This window comes from Spea bombifrons, chromosome 4, assembly GCF_027358695.1.
Source record: "Spea bombifrons isolate aSpeBom1 chromosome 4, aSpeBom1.2.pri, whole genome shotgun sequence".
Classification (NCBI taxonomy): domain Eukaryota; kingdom Metazoa; phylum Chordata; class Amphibia; order Anura; family Pelobatidae; genus Spea; species Spea bombifrons.
Window position 1 is genome coordinate 60,944,034 of NC_071090.1, and position 16,399 is coordinate 60,960,432.

General features: G+C 37.0%; 1 protein-coding gene across 1 annotated transcript in view; it reads right to left on the bottom strand.

The window, feature by feature from the left end:
- Positions 1 to 4,265: 4,265 nt before the first annotated feature.
- The window catches only part of PRKAR2B (protein kinase cAMP-dependent type II regulatory subunit beta), a 42,816-nt gene continuing 30,682 nt past the window's right edge, over positions 4,266 to 16,399 (bottom strand). The window contains exons 3-11 of the mRNA XM_053463204.1: positions 15,034 to 15,086; positions 14,794 to 14,877; positions 12,777 to 12,883; positions 11,890 to 12,043; positions 7,854 to 7,955; positions 7,700 to 7,774; positions 7,289 to 7,354; positions 6,583 to 6,721; positions 4,266 to 4,753 (exon numbers count right to left, since the gene is read on the bottom strand). Of these exons, the coding sequence (XP_053319179.1) occupies positions 4,620 to 4,753; positions 6,583 to 6,721; positions 7,289 to 7,354; positions 7,700 to 7,774; positions 7,854 to 7,955; positions 11,890 to 12,043; positions 12,777 to 12,883; positions 14,794 to 14,877; positions 15,034 to 15,086 (914 nt within the window). The 3' untranslated portion in view covers positions 4,266 to 4,619. The remainder of the gene's footprint in view (positions 4,754 to 6,582; positions 6,722 to 7,288; positions 7,355 to 7,699; positions 7,775 to 7,853; positions 7,956 to 11,889; positions 12,044 to 12,776; positions 12,884 to 14,793; positions 14,878 to 15,033; positions 15,087 to 16,399) is intronic.

The window sequence follows — 16,399 nt, forward strand, 5'->3', positions numbered from 1 at the left end:
TAAAATGAGTCTCTTATCTTGGGATTCTGTTATTTCCATTTTGGTTTGTGATGCAAAGGATAAAATACACCAAGCTTCATTAGTGGTTTGTGTACCTATCATGTGACAAAAGCATCACATGGCAGTCGCTGATGTGTATGTGTTGGGGAGCATGGATGCGTATGCGTAAATGTGTCAGCATGGATGTGTTGGAAACACAGCTGTATATTGGTAGGAGGGGGACCCACTATTGCATTTTTGCCCAGGGTCCACCAGAGCCTTGAATCGGCCCTGGTCACAGGGATGTTCAACACACAATGTTTCAGTTTATAAAAACTAAAATAATTATTCAGATTCTTTTATCGTCTTACACCACTGCTACTATGACAAGGCTGAGGTCCTAAGCATTAAACATTAGATCCATGGAAGAAATGTGCCATAAACTGTAACACAGTAGGATCATAGGCCATCTGTTTAGCCTTCTAGTTTTATACTTGATGTAAAACTGTACTGCGAAATGAAAAAGATTTATTGAGCGACGGAAGTTACGAACTATCAGATATTATATATACCGAAAAAGCCTGAATATAAGACGACCCTATAGGAAAAAAGTTTTACCAGTAAATGTTAATTCATGTAAGCTATGTGAACAATTGTTTGTTAACAAAAGCTATGATTGAGAAAAATATTTTGTTTTTATTTCCTTTTTTTACAACCTGCCCCCCAGTTATGCACATCTGCCACCAGGCTTGCCACTCTGCCCCAGAAATGCCTTATACCCACTATATGCCACTGTGCCCCATGATATGCCTTTTAACCCTCTAAATGCCACTGTGCCCCATGATACGCCTATTAACCCTCTATATGCCACTGTGCCCCATGATATGCCTTTTGACCCCATATGTGTCACTCTGCCTCCAGAATTGCCTTATACCCCTATATGCCACTCTGGTATTTAAGGGGTTAAAAGGCATATTATGGGGCAGAGTGGCATATAGGGAGGTATAAGGCATTTCAGGAGGCAGAGTGGCGTATAGAGGGTTAAAAGGCATTTCTGGAGGCAGAGTGACATTAAGGGGGGTTAAAAGGCATTTCACAGAGCACTCTGCCTCCAGAAATGCCTTATGCCCCCGTTTAACACTCCCTCCCTCCTCCAAACTTACCGGTGCTTCTGAGTCCCCGGTGCTTGAGCGGAGGTTGTGTACGCGAATCGCGTAGAGCTCTACACGCTGCCCGGACTAAGCAGCGGGAACTCAGAAGCACCGGTAAGTTGGGGGGGGCATAACACAGGAGGATCCACGTCCCCTGCGTCTGAGTCCCTGGTTCTTAGTCCGGGCAGCGTGTAGAGCTCTAAAAGAAAAATCTGAGGATGCCAAATCAACATGATATCCATGCTACTGTAGACAACTGTGTCGCCGACCGCAAGTTCTGCATCATTTAAGTGGGAAGTGGGTGTTTTGCTGTTCATTTAGCTTTAAAAATCTGTTAAAGCCTTTTACTGAAATCTTCTGTTTGAAGACAATGCGATGACATACTGCGTTACTCAGTTACCCAAGTCTGTCTTATTATAGATAACCTTTTTTGTATGTGATGTTGGTTTCATTGCATTCACAGAATTAAGAACAACTGCACATTTTCTATAATAAAAAGTGTTCTTTATTTATAAGTGTAATTCATGTATAAGGAGAATTTAAGATAACCGATACTGATAAATATCTTGACAGGCGTTCAATGCCTTATTTCTTTTTCAATATTGATGACATTTCCTTGATCCACAGTTGAAATATAATTAAGATAAAGCTAGTAATATACAGTATCTGTGGAATAAGCATGTGAATTTTTCATTACAGTTTTATTTTTCAGCCAAAGTATAACATATACACTAAAGCAAAACAGTAAAAGTGCTAGAATTGTGATATTGTGTCTATAATATAAAATGTTTTATTTCAAATGGTTCCATCCTCTAACTTTATTGATTCTTCATCCCCTTTATTATCTTGATCTTTTAGAAAACATTAACATTAACGGTCATGAGTGAAACGGGTAAGCAAGCTACACCTCTCCATGTGTCGCTGACCAGTTATATCATTATCTGCTGTCCCATAGCAGTTGTGGAACTTGTACAAAGGTGTAATGAATACATGAGCAGTGGTATAGAAATGAAAAGACTGTACATGGGACATCAGACCAACACACCAAGAAATTAAGATGATGGCATCGATACAATCCAAAAATGTAAGGCATTGCTATTCATTAATGTCCATGTTTTGTCATTGGCACAGAGATGCTCATTTTGAGAAACCCCAAACCTTCTACAAATCTTCTACCAAACATTACCAAAAAAACATAGACATAGACATGGAATCGGCAAATAACTGTTTCAGTGTTTAGTTACAATATGGGAACATGTTGAACACGTGTATAAACTTACAGAATCTTACATTTGGTGTTTTATCTCTACGTAGAATGCTGTCCTCCTCCCGATACATTGGCTATACAGTTTTAATGTTAGCAAGGGAAAAAAAAATATCTGATGTTCAGCCATTTAGTTTATCACTGACAACTGTTGAGATACGATCATATTGATCAAATAAATATTAAAAAATACTACCTTTTGCTAGAGTGTTATATATCATGTACTCTATAGACAGTTGTTAAGGTCTATACTATTACCATTTCAGAAAAATCTATATATGTGGGTACATTTTACAAGGAAGAAAGTCCTACTGGTCATTGCTTTTCAGAATTCAGTGCATTGCATTTTATTGTAATGCTGAACTGGGAGCAGTCTAGCTGGGGTGGGGGGTAGAAGGGCAATTCCCTAAGTAGAGCCTGTTAATACTGGGTGGACCTGCTCTCGGAGACAGGCTTACATCATAATCACATAATCACATAATGCAACATTAGTAGCAAGGTGGCACTGCCTACAAGCATGAGCTTGAAGCCTCATGCTTCAAGAGTGCATGTAAGAGAGTGCGTGTGTTTTATGGGGGTAGCTGCGTAAGATGATATAGATTGTATGGTGTCTCTCCCCTGGAAATAAAAATAAATACTAACTGGCTTCAGTATATTTTAAAAATGTGAGATATGCATACTACTTGTGTCATGATGTCATTAAAAACATACAGCTTACTACTGCTTATTATTCCCACCTTTGTTTTTGCTAAATGAATGGTGTATACCAATCTGTTTGTATGTAGCCATACCTGAATAGAAGAGTGTCTTCAACTTCAGGAGTGGCTCTGAAGCAACTGCTTATTATGCCTAAGAAATCAGCGTATACGGTCACCCACTCAAGAAACTTGCACTGTGCCTTAAAGGTACGCTCTATGAGCACTTTTATTCTTATAATAACTGAGTGGGCCCCAAATGCAAGGGTTCTGGATCATTTGCCCCTTTCCCCAGCTACAGCTATTTGCTGTTAAGGAGATATGTCCTGGCACATGATATAATTACCACTCCCAACACTGGTTCAGTGAATGTTCCGGGCAGAGGGTCTAACCACCCGTGTGCATCCTCAGAAAGTGCCCCCATCCTGCTGCAACTTCCCCTAAAGGTAATTCTTTAACGAATGGACATTAAAGTACTTTAGTATGCTTTATTTGTTTAGGAACATGTCCCTTTAACACTACAAATATGTCTACTCACTGCCTGTATAGCCATAGTATTTTTGTAAATGACTATAAGAATGTTATTCTTTTCAACATTGTAACTTTGTTTATATGTTAACACCCCATAGGTAAAATACTTTTGTATTTCTTTGGATGTAACTAGGAGCAGCTGTTTTGTGAAATACTAATACCCTAGTATAACACCCATGACATTATTATTGTTATGTTGATTTATATATAAATATATATATATATGCAATTTTGTTTTAAAAAAAAATGAAACCTACTCAATTCAAATATGTTTTAGGATGAAAGCAAAATAGAGAAATACAGAGTGCCTCAGAAAGATTTTAAAACATAACTTTTCTTTTGCAGAAAACAGGAACTTTACATTCAAATGTATAAATTTGTTTACAACATATGAAGAGGCAAGTGTTATGCAACGTTAAACGTGACATGTGAGAAAACTAGATAAACTAAACAACATGACATGCTTTGTTGACCCTTTTGTATGTAATCATAAGAATGTAGATTTCATACTGATGTTTGTATGCCACAATCACTCTAAAGTTATGTGTATATGCGTGTGTGTATTTTCATACATACATATACATATTGGTCTTGTGCCGGTGTGTGTGTTTGTGTATATACATATATATATATATATGTGTTTTTTTTTATTCTTATTTCATTGATTATCTGGGCAGCAGAGTGTATAAGATGCTGATATTGGCTTTCTATACCCTAATATTTAGGAAATATTGCAGGTTTATTGTCTAAAAAAAATCACGGTGTTCTTAAATGGAGTATCTGTAGTAAAATGTAAAAAATGATAAACCAAGAAATCAGTTATAAAATATTAACCCTTTAAGTGCTGTCTGATATATTGCAGTAATGAGTTACAAGCTCTTCTGGCACTAAGGGGCTAACATAAATTCACAGATTATGCCTGATATCTACACAGAATATAAACACATTCCCAGGGGACTGATCAGTACTGTGCTATGTTTCCTTTTGCTGGTCCTCCACTCATGCAGTTGCATCGGTAATGTCCATGTTTGTCCCAAATAATGCAACAAGCTGCTCTTCATAGTTGGCAATGTTTCTTTTCATGATCTCCATACATGGCCCCAAAAGCCTTTCGAATGCTTGTACGTCCATCACTAGAATTTAAAAGTAACAAGATTCTTTGGTGTGACACTTAATGAGTATGAATTTGCATTCACTATTCCATGACCATCATAACCTTTAGAACAAAACCCACTTCGTATAATAATTTAAAATAAAACTGAGCGTCACTAAGCTGTCACATAAAAACAAGAGTTCCCATACCATATAAGAAAGGCAGGTTCTTAAATTATAACTAATATTAATAAATGGGACCTAAACCAATGCGCCATTTTATACTACTGTAATTTACTGTAGTTTATGCATATATGGTCTATCATTTGACTTGATATTGACCAATCATTATTTGTATTATTATTATATACAATTACAGAATGCGTATAGATCAGTGCTGGCAATTTGGGTAATGGATAAGGTGTACTTGTCACATGAATTTGTGTAGTGCATACATGAATTTGCTACCTTTTGAAGATGCTATGGCCAATTCTAGTATGAGAGGGGTTAATTTGAATTTATAGGTATGTGATGTCAAAAGGTTGTCAAGAGGACTCCAACCAGGGCCCTCTACAAGGTGTGAAATGTTACAGATGAGTTGCCACTAAGTCTAGCTTCCATATCACCTGGCAGAGTAATCCGCCATATGCCTGGATCCCCTCATAGATAAATATAGTGGATTCTTTTGATATGCTAAGTGACCACTAGCAGGCAGTAAACCATTTCTTCCAGGGTCATATCCAAAGCATACATGAATAACCCATAGATTCATAATCATATCTCCTTTTGTGCATATTTAGAATGGGGAAAGCACACCCTGCAAAAATACAAATACAAATATAGCTACTGCAACTTAAGCCACTTGGAAAGGATTGTGAAGTCCGTGGTATTACATCATAAGTAGCAACTGTGATGAGCACAGAAGAGAAAATATTTCAAAATTCTCTATTTGGACTGGTATTGTTCCACAACAAAAAGGATACCTTCCCTCCGCTTATACTACCTCTGGGCCGGCTTGGAAACTTGAGATAAACTGAAAAGGTATAAAGTTAATGATGGGAAATTGGTCTAGCGTGCTTACTAGGGGCCAAGATCTTGTTTTTGAGTAAGTCGCCATCTTTTCTTGCCGGAGCCCTGCAAGTTGGCTTTTCTGTAAATTTCTCCTTTTTTATTTGCATATGTTTGGTGTAAATGATCCGTCTATCATCTGTTTTGTAAGTACTGGTACGATTTGTTTTGCTCATAATAAATATTCCTTTATTAAGTTCTGCCTTTGTCTGGTAAACACTCAAGTTACCTGATTAGATTAATTTATTAGGGGACCAAGGCACCCCATTTATAAATTGTCTTGGCTGTGTCAGTGCTATTATAGTAATTGTATCATTATAATTAAATGTGGAGGGAATTAAGAGGGGATTTTTATAATTATTTCTGGTCTACGGCAGACATATAGAGAATTTCAACCTGTTAACCACCAGAACCAAGTCACATGCACACTTGGAGTGGAGTGCGCTCACGCCTTAGAAGAAGAGCCACACAACAATGTACCGCTTACTGAGTTAGCACACTAACATGCTTAGCAAAATCAGAACAGCAAACACAATCGTCCCGCCTGATTTACATATCAGTGATCAATGGTTTAAAACACTGCACCCATTGTGGACCCACGGAGAGAAAAAGGCTAATTTCCTACACCAAACCACAGAGTTAATGTTTGGAAATAATAATAATACTGTAATACTAAACTCTGTTAAGTCATTAATAAATCAGAAAAAACCCTTCTATTTATATGTTCTATACCACTTTATCAGCAAGGGGGTATCATCTGGCTGAGATAATCATGTTAAAACATAATAATAGTAATCTGTACCTAAACATTTGACATTTCCCACTGCATAGGCTGATGCAGCTCTGGGTTTATTAGTGACCAAGGCAAGTTCTCCAAAATACTGTCCTCTGGAACAACGAGCAATTTCAACAGCTTCATTGACTTCAGCATCTTGCTTGCTCTATTTGAAGAAAAAAAACACAATAAAAAATAACAGAGCATGTTTTTACAACAGATATGTAAAAAGTAAAATAAGTAGGGGTGCAAACAGAAGAGGAGTTACCTGTAAAATCATCAAAATATGCCCAGAAACAAAAAAGAAAATATCTGTACAACCTTAAAGTGCAAAACTATTTTACTGAATAATTACATATCAAAGTGAATTTCAGTCCTTATGATGGATAGTCTTATGGACCAAATGTCTTATTTATTATTTTATTTTTTCTAGATTTTGTAAGTATTCAAAAATATTTTTTTGGACTTTTAGACAGATCTTCTTTTGTTTTTGCATTTTTTGTTACACATAAATATTATTTTTATCATATACATTACAGATGGTTCCCCCTACATGTTTTTATTAAGGCCCCTGAAAGGCTAGAACCACAATAGCCTTCAATCTATATAATCGACAAGCTGAAATATTTGCATATATTTGCATATTTCATAGGCATGAAGAAAAGGCATTGGAGGGCTACTGAAAAACACAGACGTCTATATGTAAGAGCAAAACATTTATTGTGAGCAATACCTTGGTCTTCATTGTTATTCTCACTTCTCCAGACTCTACAATAAAAAAACTCTCTGCTCCATCACCCTGTAAACAAATGTAAACAAAACAGTGTGTTAGTATTTGTGAGATGACAACATGCCGGCAAGATCAGATCATGTACACATATTACACTTGGTTGACTTTTCTTGTTAAGGCTCATAGTAGTCTACACAAAACCAGGAAACCGGAACGCACATGTTAAGTGCAGTTCTAGAAACTGCATTCTTGTAATTTCCTGTGCCGAGAGTCTGCATTGTTTAACACACCCCAAAGGCCATAACCTCCTTGACGCCCAGTCTGGTAGTGGAAGTTGGTAATGATCCATGTATGATGGGTGACTATTTTGGCCAAGACTAGGAATAGCAGAAAATACAGAAAAAGGTTCTTTACCTGAGCGATGATTTGTTCTCCATCACTGTATGTTTTGGTGCCTATAACATCCACCACCTTCAAACGCTCTGACAACTAAGGAATAAAGTTCAGAATTATTGTACTATAGTGTTTCACTACTTTGCAAAATAGTTCTCGTTTGTACAATACTTACTTCTAGTGACTTTAGGAATGGTAAGGATTCTATGAAATTTTCATACATTCTTCTCTTTTTGGCATTATTTTTAACAATAATCCTCCGGAAGGTTGCTCTATCCTTTAAACAAAAGAGGCAGGGGAATTAAAAAAAAAACATACAGTAACATTTGTTATAACCCAACCTTTTCACCCATCATATCTGTTATGCAGAACCACACAAGATATCAAATTCATTTGGACTATGAAAATAATTTGGTATACATCCACAATTTTCCATGGCATTATTTAGAGAGTATTAAAGCGCTAACACAAAGCAGAGTTACATGCATTCAACAAGTAAGCCAAATGGTTACTGCATGCACTGTTGAACAGACCAAGTGCCATAGCATTTCATATATACAGCCCATGTGAGTGATGTTAGTGAATAAATACATTTACCAGAAAGTAGTCCAGCAGATAATAAAGTAAAGTATATAAAAGAATATATCCCATACACCAATATGCGATCCTGGGCGTTCTTTGTGTACATGACAACACTGTACCTATAAACCCTCTGTGTATGTTACATTCTGCACACATTTTGTGACTTTTATACTACTTATATTGGTAACACAAAGTGTTCACATGGTGTGAATTATGGGGTGATTCTCAAGCACTCCATGAATTGATAATTACCGGTATTAGTGCATAACTGCATACAGTGTGATGAGTCCTCTTTTTTAACACAGCATAAATCACTCTTTTGCACTTTTTCTCCCTTTTGCGTAATTACTCCCCTGTATTTTGATCTACATTGTACCCAAGCAATCCTACTGGACTGCAACCTGGATTACTGATGTGGAACCTGTAACCACTTACAATGCTTAGATGCCTTCCCTGTCCCTCCATATCCCGAGTTTCCTGGTACTTGATTTATTGATTATTTAATTTCATGTAAAGTATTCAATGCAAAGAGGGCTCAGGTTAGATATGCAAGCCAAATTGGGATAAGCACACCCTCCCTCTCCAGTGATGGGTCCTGTTGACATCCTTCAAGACACCAGCAGGGACCGGAGTCTGTGGAGAATGACCTGGAATGTCTTGGATGATTGACGGTTTACTGGATTTGACAACCTTTACATTGGACTAACAGGTAGCAAGGTGTGCAGGGATACAATAAGTGAGAACGCACTTTTTAATCTGTTTTATTAAATATTTGTTATACCTTTATTATGTAGTTTTTTGTCTCGAATTAACATTTCAGTTATTTTTCATTGACGTAAAATGATGTTATTTTCATAGAAGAAATTGGAAGATATAATTGCATATGTTTTCTTATTTTGTGGAAGTGATATTTACCTGAGGTTTTGTTTCCTGCCAAATCATATAGGGCCTCGACCCTTAACATTGTATACTTTGCCATTGTTTCCAACACTAAGAAAACATGACAGCTTGTCTGAGTATGTCAGAGCATAACTTTAAAATTAAATTGTGGCCAGGGGTACATGGATGTTGCTTGTCACATATGGTATAGTTATCATCAGCCCAGCAGAAGTCAGCTTACGGAGGGGGGCAATACTGTAATGTTCTGTAAGTGTTCTCTAAGACACTGTTGCCTGTTGTCAGGCAGCTGCTGCTAAGGCAAATAAAATCATGGGGTGCATCAAAAGGGGCATGGATGCCCACGACAAGGAAATAATTCTACCATTGTACAAGTCACTAGTCAGACCACACATGGAATACTGTGTACAGTACTGGGCACCAGTGTACAAGAAAGATATAGTGGAGCTGGAGAGGGTTCAAAGACGGGCAACCAGAGTAATAAGGGGAATGGAAGGACTGCAGTACCCAGAAAGATTATCAGAATTAGGGTTATTTAGTTTGGAAAAAAGACGGCTTAGGGGGGACTTAATAACTATGTATAAATATATAAGGGGGCAGTACAGAGATCACTCCCAGGACCTATTTATACCCAGGACTGTATCTATAACAAGGGGACATCCTCTACGGCTGGAGGAAAGAAGGTTTCTACACCAGCACAGACGGGGGTTCTTTACAGTAAGAGCGGTGAGACTATGGAACTCTCTGCCAGAGGAAGTGGTAATGGTAAACTCAATAAAAGAGTTCAAAAGGAGCCTGGACGTGTTTCTTGAAAGCAATAATATTACAAGTTATGGATAGTAGATTAATAGGGACAGAACGTTGATCCAGGGATTTATTCTGATTGCCATATTTGGAGTCGGGAAGGAATTTTCCCCCTGGTATGGGGCAATTTGTATATAGGTTGAACTTGATGGACTTTGGTCTTTTTTCAACCTTATGAACTATGTTACTATGTTACTATGTCTAGGTTTTAAAAATAGAGGGCTGCATACTACTCAGAACCTTACACTGGAGAGCAAAATAATATTATGTTACTAATGAAACACAATGAAACCTATGGGCTACTTTGACATCATTTTAGCCATGCACAATCCAAAAGTCATCCAGCTGAAACAATGAAGAATGCTTTAGTTCTAAATTCAACCCTGTGTCATTTGACTGTCCTTCTACACTACGCTGTTAGAGGAAGAAAAAGCTGTCGTAAGATTTTGATGAATGTTTTGAACTGGAAGCAGCATTATAGCACTCCACAATCCATTGCACTTTCTAGGGTACACTAATAACCCAACAATCTCAGTATACCTGTGCAATAAACATATTATATATATATTTTAGCTCACATATCATAAACCTGCCCTTTAACTATCCACCTGCTAGGTGTTACCAAGCAATTTTAGAAGCCACAGAAGCAACAGACAGGTACCAAGGGATCTTAGGAACGCATAGAAGGATCGCTCTCATCTGATGACATTTTACACCATCTACTTGCGTTCTCAGTTCCAAAACTGACACCACTGCCTGACCTTTAAAAAAAAAGATATGTGCTGCTTCTTGCTTTATTATGCAGCACGGTAGGCAAGTAAATCCTATGGCAAGAGGTACAAACAGCAGGAGCAACTTCAGAGTGTCTGAGCATATGCTGCTAGAGTGTAGCTGTCCATGAGCTCCCCCTGAGGTGGCATAAACAGACCATCAATATTTTATTTGGTGTGACATTGAGGGAAGACTCTGCCTCCTACCAGCATGATGCATATAATCCAAATCTTTACATTACAATCACATGGTAAATAGGTTTGTGTTTTCTTATGTACATAACCAGTCATGGTACAATTGAACAAATACTTATTTTGTATTTAAACTTATATTAAATGCTATCATGGCAATTCTTTTATATAAAATAGTAAATGTCAAAAGTGATTCGTCCGATAAAGATAGAAAATCGCACACAATTTGGAATATTTTAATGACACATTATTTACTTATTTCTAATCCTGTGTTGATTCTGCCACCTATGTAATGTCAGAGCAGATATTAATGGTCAGCCTCCACGTCTCATTCACAAAAAAGTAAATTCCAGTAAAGATTTTAAAATGTCATCAAATAACTATAACAGAAATAGGACTTATAGACAATACAAATGTGAGCACTCAAAGATAGCCTGGAACCAACTTGGAACCTGGGTGTAGTCCTGGTTCTTTATTATATGTAGCTATGCAGACTGTACAAGTTATGCATGTATTACTATCCAAAGTGAACAAACCACAAGAAATCCAGACAAAAGGTAATAAAGACTGAGTTATACATACAAAACAACTTGTACTGCTCTTGTCTGGTAGCCTTCATAAGGATTCTGGTGTATTTGCTTCCCTCTTTGTCTCAAAGTTACATGTTAAAAAGCCCAATATGTGTTCAAAGACAAGCAAACAAAAAGTTGCAGTCTACATTGCTACATTTAATACATGGTAACATAAGAGATATACTGGTCCTTTACATGTAGTTCTTCACTTGTAGAGTATACACACTGTATATAAATATAATAACTAAACACACTGGCCCTATCATACAGGTGACCTAGTGATCTGCTTAGGGCTCTGTGCTGCTGTGGGCACCACCACCGGCTTCTCTCCTATATTAGCAGTTGGCCTAGAGCACTAAACCCTGAGACCAACCTGTAACCACAAGACACTTACCAAACACCAAATGGCCCCGGGAGAAGTAGCGACAATTGTAGCTGCTCTAGGTGTGTTATACATTAATGCTAGTTCTCCAAAACTTCCATGGTTGTCATAGGCACCAACACACCTTCCAATTCCATCTATCTTTACATAAATGTCGTAGGTTCCCCTATTACATAAACAAATAAAAAAAAAAATAACATGTTATTCTATCCACACCAGTACTGTGTACAAAATACGAGCAAGGTGCCCTGTTATTGACTGGACACATATTGGGAAGACATAGAATGACACAGAAAGGCATTGTAAGGGTTATTATGAGAATAAAGTTGTCAGTGCTGTCAAATTGTATTGCTAGCACCTTCTGAAAATCATCAGTAACAAAGATGTATGTACAACATGGGATGATATAGAGAGGCAAGTATGAGGGAAATACATCATCTTGTTAGGATTGGATTTTAGTGGAGGATGGATAGATTGGAGGTTGAGTGGCCCAAAATCTTGAAATTTGAGCAGCACAGGGGGCAATTCCTCCTGCCAATCCTGCTAATACAACTGTATGTCCATATAACTAAATGGTTTGGAATCCATTATCACAAAGGGCTAAGATGAGTCAGTTTGTACCTGAGTAAACACAGACACATACAGCCTGGTAATATAAATTGTCTGCTTAAATAAGGCAGTGCTCTGTCTACTGAGCACAAATGGATCTCGCAGGATGACTGAGACTACGATTGATCCACCTATGCTCAGATATATAAAGCATGTATTGTGCACTCTTGATAAAGCAAGTAGAAGGATTTGTGAATCTATATTTCATGAATGTGGGTCATTATATTTAAAGTTGTCTACTGTGTCTTGGATGGTAAATTCTCATATACTATACTTTAGGTATTCTGTACCTGTCAATTACATAAAAGTTGTCTCCGTCATCACCTTGATCAATTATGTGTTCTCCACATTTGACCAGTTTCTCAAACATGGCATCCAGTACTTGGGACATCTGTTCCTGCAGGAAAAGACAAAGCAAGATATTGCAATATCTGTCAGATGATAACAATTAAAACATCTTTGCCTCAAAACAATAAGCACTCAAAAACCCATTTGCTATTACCTAATTAGGTTAGTCCGCAGCCACTTCACTAATCTCTGCACACTTTAAAGACAAAATAGGCTTACATATTTAATATTTAAAGGATCCCTATGGTTCACTAACAAGATACAGAAGTGCTGTCATGATTGAAAATGTTATATAAAAACTAGAAAGACAGGGATACATAGCTAATTTGTAACCACAATAATATAGTTATTTAAAATACAAGTAATTCAGTCAAGTAAATAGCATATTTAAATTTTTCTGAAAAAATAAAACAAACTAGGTCTTGATGTTATTTTAAGACTGACAGGGAAGAACATTTGCATTAAATGTAACAATTAAGAGCACCCTGAAACAATGGAATTCCCATTAAAAACAGACATTTATTTTTATACGATATGCTTCTATCTTCATACATCTATGTGGAAAAATGAATATTTATGAACTAATAGAATTTTTTATGTCACTGGTGATAATACGAAACCCTAACAAAGCTACAAAGATAACAAATATTTTTTGCACCTAAATTAAAACTGACATTGCAGTCACAAAAAAATAAAAATAAAAAGGAAATTCTTAAAAGACCACCCCAAGCCTATATTTGCAGAACATTGTTGTAGTCATTCTATAGTTACTATAGTTATAAAATGAGACTTCTGTCCCTAATGTGGTTAGCATACTTAAGGGAGCTTCTTGCACATATGCACTAGCACTGTCACACCAGTCAATGTTCAACTAGCATACATGGAATTGTCTGCCACTACGCCCATTGATTTCAATGGGAGCTGCTAAACAGAATGTGCCCACGTGTACTTAAGTATGCTTCCAGCTTATACTTCCTGGTTTTAATGTTGCAGTCAGGGGAGGGGTTACTAATCCTGTAACTATTGGACGCATACACCCATCTCCATGCAATATGCATTATAAAACAATGTGGAGACTAGATTCCTGTAACTTTCCCATTAGAGTCAATGCTCTTGGGAAAATTCCAGATAAATACCATTCCATGGTCGATATTAGGTCTGTCTTTAGATTTTTCTTCTTGACCACAATAGGAATGTGGCCATAACGCAAGCATATGCATTCTAGCACTTACCTACTTCTGGGTACTGACAAATGTCCTATAATAGCCTGGAAAGTCTCTGGGAAGTGCCTCCTATGTAACATTTTACTTTGCAACTAACTCTCAAGCATAAGCTTACCTGTGAATGGTGCCAACAAGTGTTAAAGGACATGGGGCACTGAAGAGCAAAGGTTCCTGGAAGTGACTGGTGGTTAATACATCTCTGGATCTCAGGTAGCGCAATGTCACTGCCTCTAGCACTGCAATTCTGTCTGGATAAGAATATAATTCTAATCTGCCCATTGTGGCTGGGCTTCATCAGGCCTGAAAAGTAACTAAAATTTAACCTTACTGCTAGGAAAAGATTATAAGAACCTTCTCCTCCTTATCTGTCATAGCTATTTATGGATTTATTTTTATTATGGTCTTCCTCAAAGCTCTATCATTCAAACTGAATTATTCATAGAGGCAAATGGGTTTATTCACTAAAAAGGGAGTTGCCAGGACACTGACTTTACTCTACATTACATTGAAACTCTCCTGACTTAACTAGGATTTATGCAGGATCATTTCATCCTTCATGCAGAGAAATTTGCCAGGAATGGCCCTTTATAATTAATTTTCAATTCATGGAGTTGAAATCACATTTAATAAACAAGTTAATAAACCCCACTAAGAAGCTATCGAAGGGGGAGGGGCAGTCACATCGTTATTTTTTCAATTTGCTATTTAGTACAATAATTTAATTTTGCATACTTACTTGATCTAAACTCTTAAAAATGAGAATATCTTTACAAGCTTCTTGCAGTCTATTCCGCTGGTCATCTGTCTTTGGATGGATAACCTACATGATAGGACACATATACTTTTTATTTGAAGCTCAGTGTTACATTTTCCCTCTATCATTACTTAATGAATTCTTATATGTTTTAAATGTTTTGTTTTTGAAATATATTATATTCTATTTCTGATTAGCACAGAATTTAATCCTGTTGCATACCCTAATATCCGTGTCATCATCTTCTTCGTCAGGATTATAGGCTTCTGCACACACTGAAACACAAAAGAACAATGAATGGTGACTCCAAGTCTTGTTATGCATTCTATATCTATACCATATAGCATGTATCAAATTCCAAGACAAATGTTAATATATGTGTTTCTTATTAAAGGGACTCTTATCAAAGAAAGACTTACTTTAGGTAGAAGCTGTAGCTTTGGTCATTTGATCCTCATCACTAACTGGCTGCTTGAAGCAGTCAATCAGTGGCAGTAAAAAGGGCTCCCCTTTAAAGTTATGGGACTGCTTTCCATGCATGTGTGTCTCATTTGGACCCCCTGCAATGTTCACTGGAGTTAAATAGTAGTAAGTATTTAGTTAGCCTGAACACCTCTCCTGCATCGAAAACAGCTGTGAGGTGGCAAAAGGGGCAAATGCACATGGGGGGATTCTGCAAGGGGACATCATGTAAATTTAAAGTGCATACTATGCTTTTAAAGTGCATATGATGGTTGGAGTGTGCCTTTAATATTAAGGGGAAATAATTCACGCTTTGAATTAGTTTGAATTAGATGCACCATGCAATACTTTGTATTTTTTTTTACTTTATGCACCATGCAATACACCTATGCTTGTATTAAGAATGAACACAATTTCTGGAATATGGATTTTACTACTCTAGGGTCCAAAATTATTTAAAGCAGGTGTAGGAAATAATTTAAATATAAATTATTAGTAGAGATGATTCAAGAGCTGATGCCATCATGGAGCAAAGGTATATTTCCTCCCTTAAATCACATACAAAGTAATTCCATTTCAGTACATCCTTCCACTAATTCCCTTTCGTTTTCCCTTTACATTTTTCCTACACTCCCACCAGCTTAATTTTTCCGCTTTTTCACTGGGCAACACGGGTAAATACAGAGTTGAAAGCAGACAGATGACTCAAGAAAAGAACTACTGCAAGAAAGCACCATCGTGAGATTTCCCCTGAGGACAATTACATCAAAACAGCAGGCAAATTATGTGCAAAAGCTTTAACTAGGGTGTAGATAATACTTTTGGTGTTGTTATAGTGAAAATATGTTTACATATTATTATTTAGTGACGTTCTAAACTGTTGCACAGATACTTCACCTCAAGTGGAAAAAAAAATTATTTTGGGCTTCATGGACATTCTGAATAACTTAAGTGAAGGGTTTGGTTCAATTTCTGTATGGAATTTCATGTTTCTAAACTCCAAATTTAGATAAGATATAACCTCAGGGCTGCTCAGCACAGGAAAACCTAATAAAGATCATACTAGCCAGAAGGAGTTACAAGTCTGTTATTGGCTTCCTTTCCCCTGTACTTCTTCACAGCCTTC